The 16,953-nt window shown below is 32.6% G+C and overlaps 1 protein-coding gene across 2 annotated transcripts in view; it reads right to left on the reverse strand.

Moving 5' to 3' along the window:
• The window catches only part of LOC100161423 (protein slit), a 149,684-nt gene that overhangs the window by 23,196 nt on the left and 109,535 nt on the right, over positions 1-16,953 (reverse strand). The window contains exons 5-32 of one of the 2 annotated variants that reach the window (XM_016803173.1): positions 15,706-15,777; positions 15,148-15,219; positions 14,815-15,050; positions 13,404-13,566; positions 12,856-12,927; positions 12,188-12,259; positions 10,863-10,934; positions 10,690-10,761; positions 9,300-9,371; positions 7,619-7,776; positions 6,515-6,665; positions 6,286-6,432; positions 6,149-6,220; positions 5,993-6,064; positions 5,757-5,920; positions 5,288-5,420; positions 5,127-5,198; positions 4,985-5,056; positions 4,838-4,909; positions 4,700-4,771; positions 3,150-3,313; positions 2,860-3,076; positions 2,327-2,466; positions 2,063-2,232; positions 1,731-1,941; positions 1,425-1,659; positions 1,139-1,362; positions 530-1,047 (exon numbers count right to left, since the gene is read on the reverse strand). In XM_016803173.1, the coding sequence (XP_016658662.1) occupies positions 545-1,047; positions 1,139-1,362; positions 1,425-1,659; positions 1,731-1,941; positions 2,063-2,232; positions 2,327-2,466; positions 2,860-3,076; positions 3,150-3,313; positions 4,700-4,771; positions 4,838-4,909; positions 4,985-5,056; positions 5,127-5,198; positions 5,288-5,420; positions 5,757-5,920; positions 5,993-6,064; positions 6,149-6,220; positions 6,286-6,432; positions 6,515-6,665; positions 7,619-7,776; positions 9,300-9,371; positions 10,690-10,761; positions 10,863-10,934; positions 12,188-12,259; positions 12,856-12,927; positions 13,404-13,566; positions 14,815-15,050; positions 15,148-15,219; positions 15,706-15,777 (3,952 nt within the window). In that variant the 3' untranslated portion in view covers positions 530-544. Of the gene's footprint in view, positions 1-529; positions 1,048-1,138; positions 1,363-1,424; positions 1,660-1,730; positions 1,942-2,062; positions 2,233-2,326; positions 2,467-2,859; positions 3,077-3,149; positions 3,314-4,699; positions 4,772-4,837; positions 4,910-4,984; positions 5,057-5,126; positions 5,199-5,287; positions 5,421-5,756; positions 5,921-5,992; positions 6,065-6,148; positions 6,221-6,285; positions 6,433-6,514; positions 6,666-7,618; positions 7,777-9,299; positions 9,372-10,689; positions 10,762-10,862; positions 10,935-12,187; positions 12,260-12,855; positions 12,928-13,403; positions 13,567-14,814; positions 15,051-15,147; positions 15,220-15,705; positions 15,778-16,953 lie in introns of those variants that run through there. The other variant, XM_029486894.1, reaches the window with a different exon arrangement.

A 16,953-nucleotide genomic window follows, 5' to 3' on the forward strand; every position in this document is an offset into this window, starting at 1 on the left:
TGCCTATCGGCGCCAACAGGGCAAGTGGGAGATCCCGCCAAAATGTCTGCCAAGTTCCCTCCTTCAAAAGTATTAATTTTTAGAAAATATTATGGTGAGGTGGACCTGAAGTCAACCCCGAAAAAATGGGCTATTTGCGCCTCTATATGGCTATAATAATATTATCCAGGGGGGGCAGGGCGACAGGGACACGGGATAGTTCACTCCAACACGTGAGAGTATGTAAAATCAGCGGTAGAAACTAGAAGCATACTATTGGCGTACTTATTTAGTCTATAACTAGTGAGTATGACAATTATTTACCTCTAGCTGACTTGCAGGGGAAGCATCCAATATATTCTATTTTTATAATATTTTAGTTTAAAATAAGTGAGGGGTACAAATTTGTGACTTGGAAGCTTTAAGCATCCCCCGAGACAGCCAATGGAAATCATACTACGTAAAATCCTGTATACAATTATATAATATATAGCAGACATTAAAATGCCACATGAAAAAATAGTCACACCCGATAAAATATCTGCAGTGCTATCTCTGCTGGAACTCAAATTTTGAGTTTGAAGAATAACAAATATGCATCTATAAATTCAGTTGTCCGCATATATTGATAACTGCACCCACGATGGAGTTCGCGCGTTCGTTTATTAATCAAGACGATGTTGAGGTTACAGCACTTACCTTGCGTACAGTATTTGCCCGACCAACCGGGTTGACACTTGCAAATGTATTCTTTGATCCCTTTGGACTCGCACTTGCTGCCCTTATGGCACTGGTTATTATAGCAAGGATCTTCATCTTCGTCCTCATCTTCGTCATCCTCTTCGTCCTCGTCTTCTTCTATCGGACCTTCTTGTGGTTCCATCTGCTCCTCGTCTACCATAGTCGAGCTCTGTTCTTGTTCGGCGACACTCGGAGACTTGACTCCTTCTTCTTCTACCATCTGTTCTTCGTCCTGGAGCAGGGAACAGCCGGGCGTCACTTTTTGTTGACGTGCCGCGTTCATAAAGTCCACTAATTTGTGGTTCACCCAAAGCTCTTTCATGCAACCTGGAAAGAACATATTTTATTGTGATGGTAATGTAAATCCACATTATTACGCTAACGCCAAACTGCGGAATCGTGTATGAAAATTACTTACCATTGAAACTGGTCAAATTTCTCAAATGAAAATGATTAAAGGCTTCGGCACCGGGATCTGGAGGTGTGCCACCTATGTATAACGGCGAGGTGAGTCTCAAGTAATCTCTTGACCCCTCGTTGATTATCGATCTAGCCACGCCTCCGTCGACTCTCAGTGTGAAATTTTTTCTAATCGACAACAGTTCAACCATGTGCTGTTTGCCGTCTGCGACCATTTCAAAACTAAAAAACATACACGATGTTAAATAAGTCGAAAATCGGTGAATTGTGAGTGAAATACTGACCTGTACATGGTCGAAACGGGATAATTCCCTACGTCGTAACTGACTCTAATACGTCCGTTGAATAATTCAACGGCCAAGTGTTCGGAATGGCCGTCGTACAACAAAATACCATTTTCTTGCGTTGTCGTAAACACAACAGTCACATTGGCCTCGGGTTTGGTCCTCAAAGGCTCTAATTCCACGAACGAAGTATTATGTACAAAACTCAAGCTGGTCAGATATTCGCACCTTTTGCCTGCAAATAAAAGGACGTGTGATAATGTGCCATGCTATTTACAAACAACAATGAACACGCGTGGACAGTACCTGAGTACCCTGGAGCACATTTACATAAGTAGTCGTTCGTAGAACCGTTCGGTTGATAACATATTCCATTTTTGCATTCGTGATGTTGACAGGGCGAAGTTTGCGGGTACATAAGTGCGACACTCGGAGAAATGTCGCAGAACTTTCCGGTATATTCTCCTACACATTTGCACGTATAGTCGTTGATGCCGTCCACGCACAGACCGCCGTTCTGAGGACGAGTAAAGAAAATCGTAACGAAATTTATTATTGTTGCATTGAAAAAAAAATTATAAACAGTACCTAATAATAATAATAATAATAATAATAATAATAATATAGTCTCGTCTCACCTGGCACATATGGTTTTGGCAGTCGTCGTTGTTTACAGTGCAATTGTCGCCCGAAAAACCGAGTGGACATTCGCAAGCGTAATGCGTAATGTGGTCGACGCACTTGGCTCCGTTGTGACACGGATTGAAGTCTTTGGAACAGAACTGTATTTTTGTTTGACAATAATCACCTGCGGCGTAATATAAAATTAGACATTAAATAAACACACGGAGAATTAAATTGAAAAGAGGTCTAAAAAAATTTAAATTCAAAATTATTCTTACCCGTGTATCCGGGTAGGCAACGACACTCGTACGCTTGAATCAGGTCAACACAAGTCGAATTGTTTTCGCATTTGTTGGTCAAACAGTCGTCGATATTTGTTTCGCAACGGTCTCCGGTAAAACCTGGTGCGCATTGGCAGCTATTAAGAAAAATACAATCAATTTAATTACGTATACATAAATAATTATACAGAATGATTATTTTAACAGTGTATACTCATTAGTTGACACTTGATAGTACATTCAAAGTATTAATTCTTTTCAAAGATTTATATAATAAAATAATTTTCTCGAACATTGAACAAAAAAGCTCATTAATTAATAAAAAACGTTTTAAAATGTTTTTTCAGTATTGAACCGCTATTAAAAAAAATATTATTTAAAAATCAAAGGTTACAACAAAAAATAAAGGGCGAGAATAATAAAAAAAAATTAGTTGGAATCACGTTTATATTAAACTGTTCTAAAATAATAGTTGGAGAAATAAATAGTATTATGGCATAGGTACATATTTAAGTGACGTTAGAATTTACCTGAATCTGCCTTCTTCGAGCAGTTTGCAAGTTCCTGAGTTCCTGCACGGATTACCGTAACACGCGTCAATCATGTTTTCGCAATGTTTGCCGTGATATCCTGGGTTGCATCTGCACTTGTACTGTCTTTCGGGTAAAGGCTCGCAGAACCCTTCGTTCGAACAAGGGTTGGTGAAGCACGTGTTACACTTGGACAAAATGTCTTTGCCGATCGGTTCTGTAAAATCGACAAGCTCATTTTATTATAGCAATCGTGAATGCACACAAACCAACGAGCTCGTTGTACCGACCTTTGCAAACGAAACTCGAAACCGGCGTGGACAGTAGGAGTTTGTCCTTCATGGAATTGGGTTCCGCACATCTGGCTATACCTGACTCGATGAAATCTTTTTTTATCCATTCCGCTAACCACTGTAGACCGCAATCGCAGTACAGTGGGTTGGAACCGATACCTCTGCGAAATTATTACAAAAACATTCATCAGCATGGCTGTTAATAAAATACATTCAAATATTTTTCCATTGTATTGAAAAGATATATTACATCAATCACGCCAGAGAAATATCATAATGATGGCATGAACGTGTGATTAATTTGACCTAAATCGAAAATATTCACGATTCACATACTATATTACAAGATATTATTATTAGACTTAGGTAACTATACATTTTTTGATATTTTATTTTAATTAAGTAGGTACCTAAAATTCAGGTAATATATATAAATTTCAAAAATAGGTAAATACATTTTAAAATTTGTTCAATACATATATTATGTCGAAAATATTCACGATTCACATATACTATTTATAAATATTAAAATACAGGGTTTAACAAGAAGATCTGATAAAAAAAAAAAAAAATGAAGCTACTTAAAAGTGTGACAAAAATTGAGAAAATTATATGATTAATAAATAGTTTAAGAAATATTACTCATGTCAAAAATAGTTTTGAAAAAATGTATTACCTTCTAAATTAATTTACTCAAAAAAAATATTGACATTTTAAAAATTCTAAAAAAACTGTTCGACTTAGATAAATGTTTTTACAATCAGAATTGTTTTTATAATCATATTTACAAATCGGAAATTTTGATTTTTACCAACAAATTTAAGTAACATTTTTTATTTTTTATTTTCAGTATTAAAAAATAAAAATATGTTTTTAAATATTATACGTGTAGCGCAACTGACTATAAATTAGATATAAAAAAAAATACGACCAAACAATACTACAAACTGTACCTACCTATACCTACAACAGATGTATGATATATTGCTTTTATAATAGATCTGAGCACAAACCGATCATTATCTTATTAGTTTGTATGGATAGCAATCGATTTATACGCCAACACGTGTCTCAATATCGTTCGGCGAAATTTGATGTATAACCTTTTTGTATAACATAACATTGATTTTTACCCGAGATTTTTGGCGCAATAAATATACCTATCCTATTTTTCGTGTGGAACGTTTATACCAGTGACACGGACCAGTGACCACAGTAATGTTATTTGCTACCTAATAAAAGAAGTATTTTTATTTCATTTGTATGTTTGAATAGACGCTTATTTAAAGTATATTGTTTTAAATTCATTCATTAATATTCTCAAACTTCATAAATTAATTTCACGATCTTGCTAATTTTTTTATTTCTAAATCATTTAATAAAGTAGGTACCTATATTTTGGCATTCTATAGTAGGTAGGTGTAGTTATTTAGTGGTTTTTAGTGCATTGAATTCATAGCCTGGATTATCAGTATACAATCTTAGAACTTAATAAAATATTATGTAGGAGGCTAATATAGAGGTTGGATAATAAAGCTTGTACTTACAAATGAGTAATCGAGTCGAGGCCGGAAAATGTACCATCCGGTATCAATGAGATATTATTTCCATGTAACGAACTGAAAAAATACAATTTAATTTAAAATAAACCTATTTATTTGCAAGATTTTGAAGTTTATACTTACATGATTCTCAACGATTTAAGGCCAGATAGTGAATTTTTTTCCAGACATTGTAATTTATTGTACCCTAACAGTCTGAAAATATTGATGTGAACGTTATAATACTATACACGTTAACTTTGAAGAAATTATTATTTTTTTGCTACTTACAGTGTGGATAATTTTGATAACTGTGAAAACGTGTTGTTTGATAAAACTATTAAATGGTTATTACTTAAATCCCTAAATAATAATAATAATAATATTAAAGATTATTACGTGATATATATATTTAGCTTATCGTTTTACTTACAATCTAGTGAGAGATTTGAGATGATTGAGTCTGTCTACTTTAATCGAAGTAATTTCGTTTACGTCCAAATATCTGAAAATAAAAATATCACAATTATAAATTTATAACTCATCCGCCGATATGAGATTACTTATAATATAAATTCAAAAAATAGTTCTTACAACTCCGAGGTCTCAACGGGAATATTTTTTGGTATCTCAACTAGCTTCGCCCTCGTACAGCGGACAACGGTTCCAATGCACGTGCACTTCGGAGGACAATAGTTGTCACCAAGACAACCCTGATCGTTGTCACCTGAAATTTAATAATACGAACGTCGTCGAGTTAATTAATTATATTTGTCTTTTCACTTCAAGTTTCTGGAAGGAAGCACTCGGCGCACGGTGGACTTTAAGATTTGTGAAAACGATTTCACGGTCAATTTGCTAAGCCCGACTTCGACAAATTACGGATAAATAGTGTAGGTAGACCAGTATATAAAGGCGGCTGCAGCGCACGCAACGCCGCACTAATGGTTATAACCATCCACGTAGACGTAAATTCGAAAATGAACGATTAGGCGGGCACTGCGTTTTTTACCTCCAACTAACGCGTTATTCACTCAACGAATACACATTTCATAATAATTACCGGAGCATTTGAATTCGTATGAAGGTAAATCGTGAATAGGGACGTCCATCACTCGAGCTGGCCCCGCGCATCGGGGACTTCCGGCAATTAGTCCGTGTTTTTTAAGCCATTCGGCAAACCAAGCCAGATGACAATTGCAATTGAAAGGGTTCATTTGCAAGTTTCTGAAAACACGTACACATAATGCGTTCATAATTATTGGAATACAAATACAAACAAAGTCGATTAAAGCTTACAGGGTGCGGAGGGCTGGTAGATAATCGAAAGATCCAGGCATAACGCATGTAATCTCGTTGTTCAACAAAGTTCTAAGACAAAAAACAAACAAAATAAAACATACAACACACATTTTGTTTTTATTTTTATTTTCACTAAAAACGTTTTCAACTTACAACATTTTGAGATTGTGAAGACCGATGAACATTTTGTTGTGTACTTGTCGAATTTTGTTTTCGGATAAATTTCTATGAAAACAATAACGTTAATTAATTGAAAAAAAAAATTTTAATATAATGAATGACAATCTTACAGTTCATATAATTTGATGGCACCTTCAAAAGCGTTCGCTTCGACGCTACTAATGATATTTCTTTTCATTTCTAGTTTTTGTAAATGAGGCAACCGACCAAACAAACCGTCAGACTTGATTTTTCCGATTTCGTTGTCATTCAGAAGTCTTTGTTAGTGGAATAAAAATAGTAATAATTGTCAAAGTCAAATTAATATTTTAACGAACTGTAATAACAGAAAATGCTTACAATTCGGTGGTGTAAATTGGTATGTCTTTTGGTATTTCAGTTAACGATCTTCCGGAACAATCGACAACCGTACCATCGCAGGAACAGTTCGATGGACATGGAACATCAGAGAAACAATCGGTGGTTTTAGATTTCATATTATCATCTAGACCTGTCAACAAAATCATAGCAGATATTTTGTATTGAAGATTTACAGAATAAATGCATATTTATAAAAATAAAATTCGAAAACAATAGGTTTTATTTACATTTTGTAATTTGAATAATATTTAAACATAATATTAAGTTTGTTTTAAACTATAATAAATCAAGTTATTACAGTACATTATATTGAAATTATTATGATTTTAATACATTAATTTAAATTCATTTTATAACTTAATTATAGTAATACAGGCGTTTTATAATATTAATTTCATGACCTCAATATTCAAAAAAACAATTTATTAAACATCAAAAAATATTATGCATTAGTTTTTATAACATTTTTAATATCTTATAGTCTTACCTATATTATACTTTTTAAATTATAATCTTTAGAATTAAATTCATATTTTTCTTTTATATTGTATAATTCTACGTAATGTTTTTTTTAATAACAAAATTACCTTTATAATTACATTTAAGTTTATTTTAGTAATTTATTACACAGGTACTTGTTTTTACTATTGTTCTATAGACATTCCATAATTTTAATATTAAATATGTGAGACTCTAGATTTATAAATATCGTATAAAACGTAATTTATCGCGCTGTAACATTTATAAGTTATATGCGTATAAGTATTATGGTTTTAAAATATATTGCATGATCGTTTAATATAAACATGGATACGTTTTCAAATAGATTATATTTATGTGTTCTCAATATACCTTCATTATTCTTGAACCGAAAATCGTTTTATAGGTACCCTTTTTATTTTCCTAGAACATTTTTATGATATTAGTAAGGTGTTTGCGTACAGTAATTTTATTTCTACTTTATTGTATACAATCGATTTTATAATATCTGTAGGAAAAATAACAAATTCCAGATTATTATTTTGGTTCAGAGGATAATTTCTTGATAATAATTCTTCGCTATATACGAAAATGATAACTTACACTTGAATTTGTCATGACTCAAGCCATCTATTCTTCGTTTTTGCAACTTTTTCGGCGACTCGCACCGAGCGGCGGACGTTTCTATTGGATTTTTATGCAAATACTCTGATAACCAACGCAAGTTGCAGTCGCAGCTAAATGGATTTCTACCCAAATGCCTGAAATAAATAAATAATAAACAATCAAATTTCATACATTTTATTTTTCACTTTATTTATTTGAAGGGATAATAATTCTTGTATATATTTTTGGCTAATGGCCCCCTTGGAGTATGATTGTTTTGATGGCTATTAAGACAAATAGTGCAAAGTAAACAATACTAAACAATGGCGATGGCGGGTTGTGTCTAGAAATAATAATGGAAGACACATCTGGTAGAATTCACGATGTTTTTATTTATAACTAAAGAAAAAGACATTTTTCAAGAAGTTTTCGTACAAAAAGTTTTTCAATGCTAATAATATACCACAACTAAATAATATGTATTCATTCCGACCGCATTTCGTTATGAACAGGAAACGGGCTGACGAAAAAAAAATATCCGGTGGAAAGAATAATCTCCTATGGATATATACAATCAAGGAATCCATATTATATACACTCTACACAAGATTTTGTCTAAAGTTCATAATATTGAATATTGTGGACGGTTTTCGTCCTGCGAATATTGCGCTGCACAAAGTATACCTATATATGGAAATTCGGGGTCGGCCATTTTTGAATTAATTTTGTTTTAAGCTAGTCGTTTATTTTGAGTTTCCGAGCGAGAAAAGCCAAAATAAATTTGATCGCATAAATTTGGATCAAGGCCACGAAATGTCAACTGTTAATTTTTTCCACGGTGCTGAGAGAGATTAGCATAAGACTGCCACATAAAAATAACAACCCGAGGTATTTTGATTGTTACTTTTTACAGTATCGGGGACGAGAGTCTTAGATGTCCACGCAGAGTGCATCTGGTTTTTTTTCTTTCTTCCGTAGGTCTAGAGTTTTAACATTAATTAATTTAATGAAAATCAAATTTATTCATGAAAGCTTTTTGTGTACGTACCTATAAAGAACGATGCATTTTAAAGCTTGGTACACGAATAATATTTTTTGTGTCGTCGTTTAGAATTCAGAAATATTTGATCATTTATTTTTTTTTAACGAAGATGGATGTTTTAAAATGTTAGTTGGATTATGGATACGTCTTGGCAGTAGATATAAATATTTTGAAATAAAGGTGAATTTAAATTATTTTAGGTATTATATTAAATATGGCAGCATAATAACATTTCATAATAATATTACCAAGAAAAAATTTTTTACAAAGAGTGATATTATACTCAATTGTCTATAACAGGTATATTGCTTATTTATGTAATTATGTGTATATTTCGTATGAAATATCGATCTTTAAAAATAAGGAAAACGAAAGGAATGCATTTGACATCAAGTTATTAGAATTGAAAATGCGAATTCGAGTATCTTACTATACTCCCATTTATACCTATTAGTTATTACACTTTGATGTTTATTAATAACTGTAAATAATTTGCTGACAGCAGTTGCTGTAACAAGGTGCTTAGAGTTACTGTAAGTGACATTATTGTGTAATGACTTATGGGAAGGTAAACGGATAATTGAATCGATAATGACAAATCAAACATAAACAAAATATAAATTATACTATGCTTACAAAGTTTGGATACTTCTCATGTAGTCGAACGTTCCATTTGCCAAAGACTTTATATTGTTATCGTACAGTGACCTGTGAAAAATTGACAATGTTTCATTAGAAAATGTTAAATAATAATGTTATTAATCTGTAAATTTGGTAAAGAAAAATAACAAATTTATTTTCCGCACATGTGCGGGAACACTCAATGATATTATTAATATCGGTATTATATACAGAGTAGTTACCAGTACTCACTCCAATTTTTTCATTGATAATTAATTTATTCAAATTCTGATTTTTGGGATTTTTAAATTTACAATATTGTCTACTTATAGGCCATATTATCAAATTCTTTAAATTTTTTTGTAAAATACTTACGGCGTCTCACGTGAAGATAAAAACTTTTGTATTTCAAATGAGAACCCATTTTTTACTGTAAATTATTTACCTAGTGGATACATTTTTCAACCTTTTTATGTACTTAACTTTAAGTTTAAACAAGTTATTAAAATATTTATAGGTACAATTTAAGGACAATAGTTCTTAAAAATGGTTCTAAAAAAATTTAAAATGGATGTAATATTGGGTGTTTAGATCTAGTATTTATTATACTTGGAACAATTTTTAGGAATCATAAATGTTGATAGATTAATATTAATAACTAAATTTTTCAAACCCTCATATATTTCAAACCGATGATGATAATGGGCCCATAATTCACCTTACAAAGTAAAATAACTCAAAAATTAGGTACTCGTTCGAAGTTTGATTTTGATTATCCACTATAAATTTACTGTAGAAAAGGGGCTTATCATTTGAAAAAAAAGAAGTTTATATCTCCATAAGACGCTCCTTAAGTGGTATAAAAACCTTAAAAATGGGAAAATATGGTCTTCAAGTATTTACAAATTCCAAAAACAGATTTTCGATAAATGCGTTATTAAAGAAAAAAATGAGGGTGAGCATATTATGCTTGGTGAATCACTCTGTATGTATTTTTTTTTCAACAATACACTTGGTATAGGTATAAATATTGTAGGATGGCGTCCACGGGCTGATTTTAATTTAAAACAAGTGTCGGATTTAAACGAGAGACATATTGAATATCGAATGATGAGACGGGCGAACAGAAAGAGCGAAAACGCAAGGAAATATTCATGAATATTCAAACTCGGCTCGGGAAATCCGAAAGCGATTGTTTTCACAGGTAATCCGAGCCCATATACGCACATATTGTATATGCACTATACAGGTATACGTGTAACCCTGTGTGTATCTTTACATTTCAATTTTATTCAATCTGGGTCCGCTGCGTATACCTGACTCGGTTTCTTTTTTTCATTACACACAAGGCCGTAAAGGGAGGAAAAAAAATTAATAAACAAAACCGTCTACAGTTTTTACTCACAGCAAATTGACGCTGTGTAAATCTCTGAAAGCGTCTCTTCTTATACACGATATTTCGTTTGCGTTCAAAAGCCTTGAGAAAAACAAAATAAAAACACGAACGTATAATAATAATAATATAGTTTTTGGATTATGTATTGTATCAGTTTTTTTTCTTCTCGTTTTCACACTTACAACAGTTGCAACGAAGTGAGGCCGTGGAACACGCCACCGGGCAAGTCTTTTATTTTGTTGCCGTACAGCATTCTGAAAAAAGTGGAAAATACATAATAAATTCAATTTTTGCGAATTATTGGGTCGCCTCGTCCTGATAAAATTACGCGCGTATTTCTCGTTCGTACAAATTTTATGGCTAAAAATTCGATTCCAGGACAATAAAAATAATATATAAAGGTACTGCGGTTCACGGAATATCAGCCGGAGTATAGTGTAACACAGCTTATATACTGCGGAGTATAAAAATATAAAGGTTTGAAAAGTTATAGCTTGCAGGGAAGTTGTAAAGTATCCGTTTTTCCTTTTATTTTTTATATATGTCGAATTCGTTTAATATCTTTAATACAACTACTATAATACTATATAAGTAATATTATTATCGGGAGCGTATATATATATTATATTGGTGTCACGTTTATATCGGAAAACCGGTATAATAATATATAATACGCCCGTATATTATATTCAAATTGCAAACGTTATTATTGTCAATACATATGCAGCACACGCCTATACAACAGGTGGATTATCCGTTTATACATACTTGACAGTTTTCGGAATATAATTATTAGAATAATATATTTTCGTCGCGAATAGTGTAAAGCGTTTGCAGGGAGGAACATTGCAGCAGTGGTGTGGAAAACAAAATTATTATGACGTTTTTAGCCATTTATACGAGTGCTAGATGTGATAAACGTTTACATTTTTTTCGTTAACCAACGAGTAAATAAATAAGTCTGCAGATAAAAGCCTAAGGCAAACTTACACGCCGCCTGTTATTGTCATTGATAATGGCTTTTAGCGAATTTACGAGCGCCTAAACAAGAGCGCACCGACCCTTTGGCGTACATAAAAAAGCTCATGGCACATTTGGAAACCATTCAAAATGTTTTTTTTTTTTTTTTTGTAAACCCCATTTACACCGGGAAAAATAACTTTAGGCGTGTATCGATACAGAACAAAAAAGGTAATAAAACGGACAGCGTATTTTTTTTCTTCAGAAATATTGTGGATGATTTTTTTGCAACCAACAATTACGCGCGTGATAGGTCGAAAGCAAAACCAGTTATAGACCCACGTATATAACATGTACATGATGTTTTATGCACGCTATAATAATACTCCCATCGCGAATGACTAATGTGTAACTGAAAAAAAAACCTTTAACATCACTAAAAGACATTTTCTTGGGAGCTAAATCGTAAAATTATTTTATGATCTACGCGAGGAAGAAAAAAAAGTGTTTCAAATAGTTAATCATATGCATAACAGTGTGTACTTACAGAGATGTTAAAGACTTCAGACCCTGAAAGGCATCCACTGATATTTTTGTTATCTGGTTTTTGCTGAGGTCACTGTAAATACATATTAATAAATTATATTAATAAGCTAAGTAAATAAGTACCTATCTGTTTTATTGAAAAGAAAAAGTTTCTTCCGTTAAATTATAGTAAAGTTGGTTGCGTTACAACATACAAATTTTAATATAATTGGCGCACAAAGAACGGAGAAACGTACAATTTAGAAAACATTAAATTTAGTCAAATGCGATGCACGCAGTTATGTCAAGACCAATAGTGACACTTGTTGTAATGAATAAATTATAGGTGCTGCGTGAATTAATATATTTATGGTCTGAAAAAATATAATATATACACATTTCGTCAACGACTAAATTTAAATTCATATTAACCGGTTGTTAACCAACATTCGTGAGCAAATAAAAATGCTAAAATATAGGTAGGTACGTCAGTTGTTTATTATATTATTATTGTTTTATTTCATTAAAAACGATTTTATTATTATAGTACACCGCGAGTACACAGCAAAAATCCCATCGTCATTCGATTATGTCGTGTGTTTTTAAAATGATTGTACACGTACATATATATAGTATTTTTTTAATTGTATTGTGTTAAACAATTATTACGGTAGTTGTATTTGTACTCACATTCTTCGCAGACGTTTGTATTTAACGAACGCTTTGGGGAGGATTTCGGTGATTTGATTTTGTTCTAGTCTCCTGTGAAAAGTGATAAACCGTGATAAATACAAACACAATACATATAATATATAATATTATCATTTCACCATTTTATTGGTATATAAATGGTATATGATGTATGGTCGGTGCGCGAGGGTAAAGTGGAACAGACAAATCAATCATTTAGCAATTTATCGATTATTACCAGCGCTATCTCATAGAAATAAAATATTCATGTTCTACATTTATTATTTAATGTTAGTACATGTTCTTATTTTTTTTTCATCCATGAAGAAAGAAAAAGTCATAACAGTTAATACCTAGGGAAATGAGGCGTTTTATTCGTTTCCTTGAAAAGTGGGCATTTATTGACTTATTCCATTTCACACGCGCACCATATTCCATATAATATAATATGTATAACGTATACATATTTAGATAAGAGCGCTGATTTGGCTAATGGGTGGGTGTATGAGTTGGCGGGGTGGGTTACGGAGAATTATAGTCGTGCTTACAGTTCTACGATGTCCTCCGGCAATTTGGTTGGCACCTTGGTCAACGACTTCTCCCTGCAATTCACGATGCCCCCCTCTTCACACGAACACGGATGCGGGCACGAGGACTTTTGGTCTTCGACGCCAGGACCACATTCCACCGTTTCCCCGTCGAAATCACCGTCTGCGAAGAGTTAAATACAATCGTAAATTACGCTGTATTAGCCAAAGTGTCACAATAGCCTTATAAGTCTAATGAGACCCTGTAGACTAGATACCTACTATTATTATATAATTATTGTTGGCCACAGTATATATATATATTAGGTAGGTATAGCTATATACACTTAATCAACTGAATGCGTATAATAATATGTACATGCGTTTGACTGCATTACTCTATATGGCGCGGTGCATAATAAAACTTTAATCATTACGCGTGGTCCTAATGTGCAGTACAGATCTAATGAATACGATATAGATTATTTGTTAAATTTTTTTGGATTTAAAAATATGCATTTAAAATATCAGGTTTTTACGTGAATAATGATTTAAAAATTATTTTAGTAGGTATATAATATACTAGGTAAAAAGTGGACAGAAAGAAATTAACGAATTTACACATTTAATTGTGATTTAATTTCAAATTGAAATGTACCTATCGCAATAAAGAAGTAAATTTATTGTAGGAATAAATTCAATGTATCGTGTTTAAAAGCTATTTTTTATTCTTTAAAATAATTGTAAAAAATGTTTGTACTTTATTGTAATTAAGAATTATGAATATAATAAATTAAAAATTATAATATAGTTATGTTCAAATAATTAATTTTCATTCTGTTTGAAAATTGTATCTAGTCATAAAAATAACAAAATTGTCAAGTACCTAATTGACTTTTATATACACATAGAAAAATAATTGTTTTGATAATAATTTTTAGCGTAGTTTTTAATTAAAAATATTTATATTTCCATTGATCAAAAATGTATTTAAAGTTCAATGCGTTATTCACACCACCTTCTCATTGGATCTGGGAGATAAAATATCCGGTTTTATAATACCGACGGCGGAAATTACATCAAATATCTAATATCCAGTGAATTTATTTATTTCGTATGCTTTAATCGGAATCAAACAATATTATTAATATTAAATAGATTTAAAGGTATATAAAGAAAAACACTACAGTTTTCATAGGCTAAAATCGATTGCCGATGTACAATATCAAATTATACGCTGCACGTATATTATTATGATTAAAGTTTATATTAGCGTATCTGATATATCGTAAAAAAATCATCGTTAAGATTACATTATATTCGATTATTCAAAATATATTCGTCATGTTGTATAACAGCAATATTATTATATTATTATTATTATTGTTGTAATATGTATAAAATATTATTAATTATCATCGCGCATAATTACCGCACTGCATGTGGTGTTTGTGCATATCGGCCAGCGGCAGACCAGCCATGTTCGATGGCCCGTAGCAGTGTGTCGACGATCCGAGTCTAGGAATCCTGGGTAACCATTGCTGGTATAACCATTCGAGCTTACAGTCGCACTGGAACTTGTTATCGGACAGCCGGATATTCCGCAGGCGGTAAAGGTCGGAAAACAGTCCCGACGGCAGCGTGGTCAGGTTGTTGTTGTTTAGAGTTCTGCGGAAATTAACGTGTACACACACACAAACGCATAGGTATAAATAATTGGTGTTGTTTTCGCTTTTAATTTCGCCCTGAGCGTTTTAGTACTTACAGTATTTCCAGGTCTTTGAGTCCTTTGATTGCGTGCTCGTCAATGCACAGGAGACGGTTATTGTCCATTAGCCTGTGAACGAACGAATGGGCGATATTATATATAATGAACTTTTTTTTTCTGTTTCTTTCACAATTAATCGTCAACCGTGAAAAATAATACCATTATTCGCGACGTTATTGAAACCGAACAGTGCGAACGAGACAGAGGCGGGTAGGAAATAACGAAGAATAATGTATCGGAAAGTTTTGTCTCTCCACCGTGACGGTGGGATAGGCAGGCGGCGAGACATTTGAATTTTCTTTTTATTCTTTGCAGACATTTTTATTGTGGTCGATTAAAAAATATGAAAGAAATACTCTGCGCTCCGACGAACGAAAGCGATTTTACAATGCGAAAGAATGAAGTCGACGTTGGAAAGTTTTTTTTAAAAGGGGAAAAAATTAACTCATAAATTGAAATTAAGCCCCCCGCGTAGTCAATAAGTTTCAATATTATACACCTGTTGGAGATCGTTGGAAATTTTTTTATTTTTGTTTGTTTTGCTTAAATACTTACAAAGTTCTTAAAGCTTGAGCACCCTTCAACATGCTCTTCCCGACGAACAGCAACCGATTATGGCTCAGATCACTGTAAACATAAAAACACCATCATAAGTATGCGCAACATAATACATACGGCTTATTGTGTATGAGTCATTTCAAAGTATTAAAATATAAACGCAGATAGGGGACGAGGAGCTATAGGAATCTCACTTTTTCATAAAATACGGCGAGCAATGATATATAGACACTTTCTCGTATTCGTGCGCTAAAATAGCGTTTGTTTATTATTTTCACTTTTATTTTATTTTTTAAAGTTTCAACATTTTTTTTAAAAAAATACACTGTGGCAACAGTCGTATTTATATCGGTAGTCGCTTGTTGTAGCGTCTAATGGATTTTGATGTTTATTTCAAATAGAATAAATAAGAGTGGTGTAAAAATTGACTATCATGTTTTTTTTATTTTTATTCACTGTGAATTGTATTTTTACTTCTGTCTCGGGTTCGAGAGGGAAAAAAGGGAAAAGTCTCCATTTTCCCGTTAAATTGATTAGGTTTTTCGTTCGTTCCATTAGTTGTCGCCGAAGGGCATCTCCGGGGACTGTTCCCGCTCTGCTCCGCTCCCGAGGTTTACCGGTAATTAACTTTACATCACTAAAGTCTCAGGATTTTCGAAGAGCTGGGAATATATATAATATATATTATATACCTATATATTTTTTTCGTTTTACAGGAGTAATAAAACGAACATTATTCAAACCTGGATGAAAGCGGTTCCGGAGGGTGTAAAATTATGAAAAATGAAAACCCATAATGTAACCGCACAATGAGAGTGGTATACAAGTATACAACACGACGTAACAATACATACAAATAAATTTGTTTTATTAATTAAATTTAATATTTATGGTTTATGTTACCGCAATTGTTCCGAATGTCTTTACATCAAAACCGTTATGCAAGACTGAAATATAACTAAATAATTGAATTCCAACAACATTCGTGAATTTGATTTATTCCGGTTGAAATATTAATAATACCCTATCCCCTCAGTCCCACCTCACAAACAGCGATATACTTTAAATGAAAATCCGCACTTCAGCGAATGCGCCTATATAATAATAATAATAATAATATGAACCGTCATTAAAAACGGTGTCGGCCGTGACGATAAATACTGAAACGTGCACGTCAACGGTTCTTATGAAAAACCGTCACACGTCCATATAGCAATCTTGGAATATTTTCGTGTCAAGTGCGCA

Source organism: Acyrthosiphon pisum, chromosome A1, assembly GCF_005508785.2.
Source record: "Acyrthosiphon pisum isolate AL4f chromosome A1, pea_aphid_22Mar2018_4r6ur, whole genome shotgun sequence".
Lineage (NCBI taxonomy): Eukaryota > Metazoa > Arthropoda > Insecta > Hemiptera > Aphididae > Acyrthosiphon > Acyrthosiphon pisum.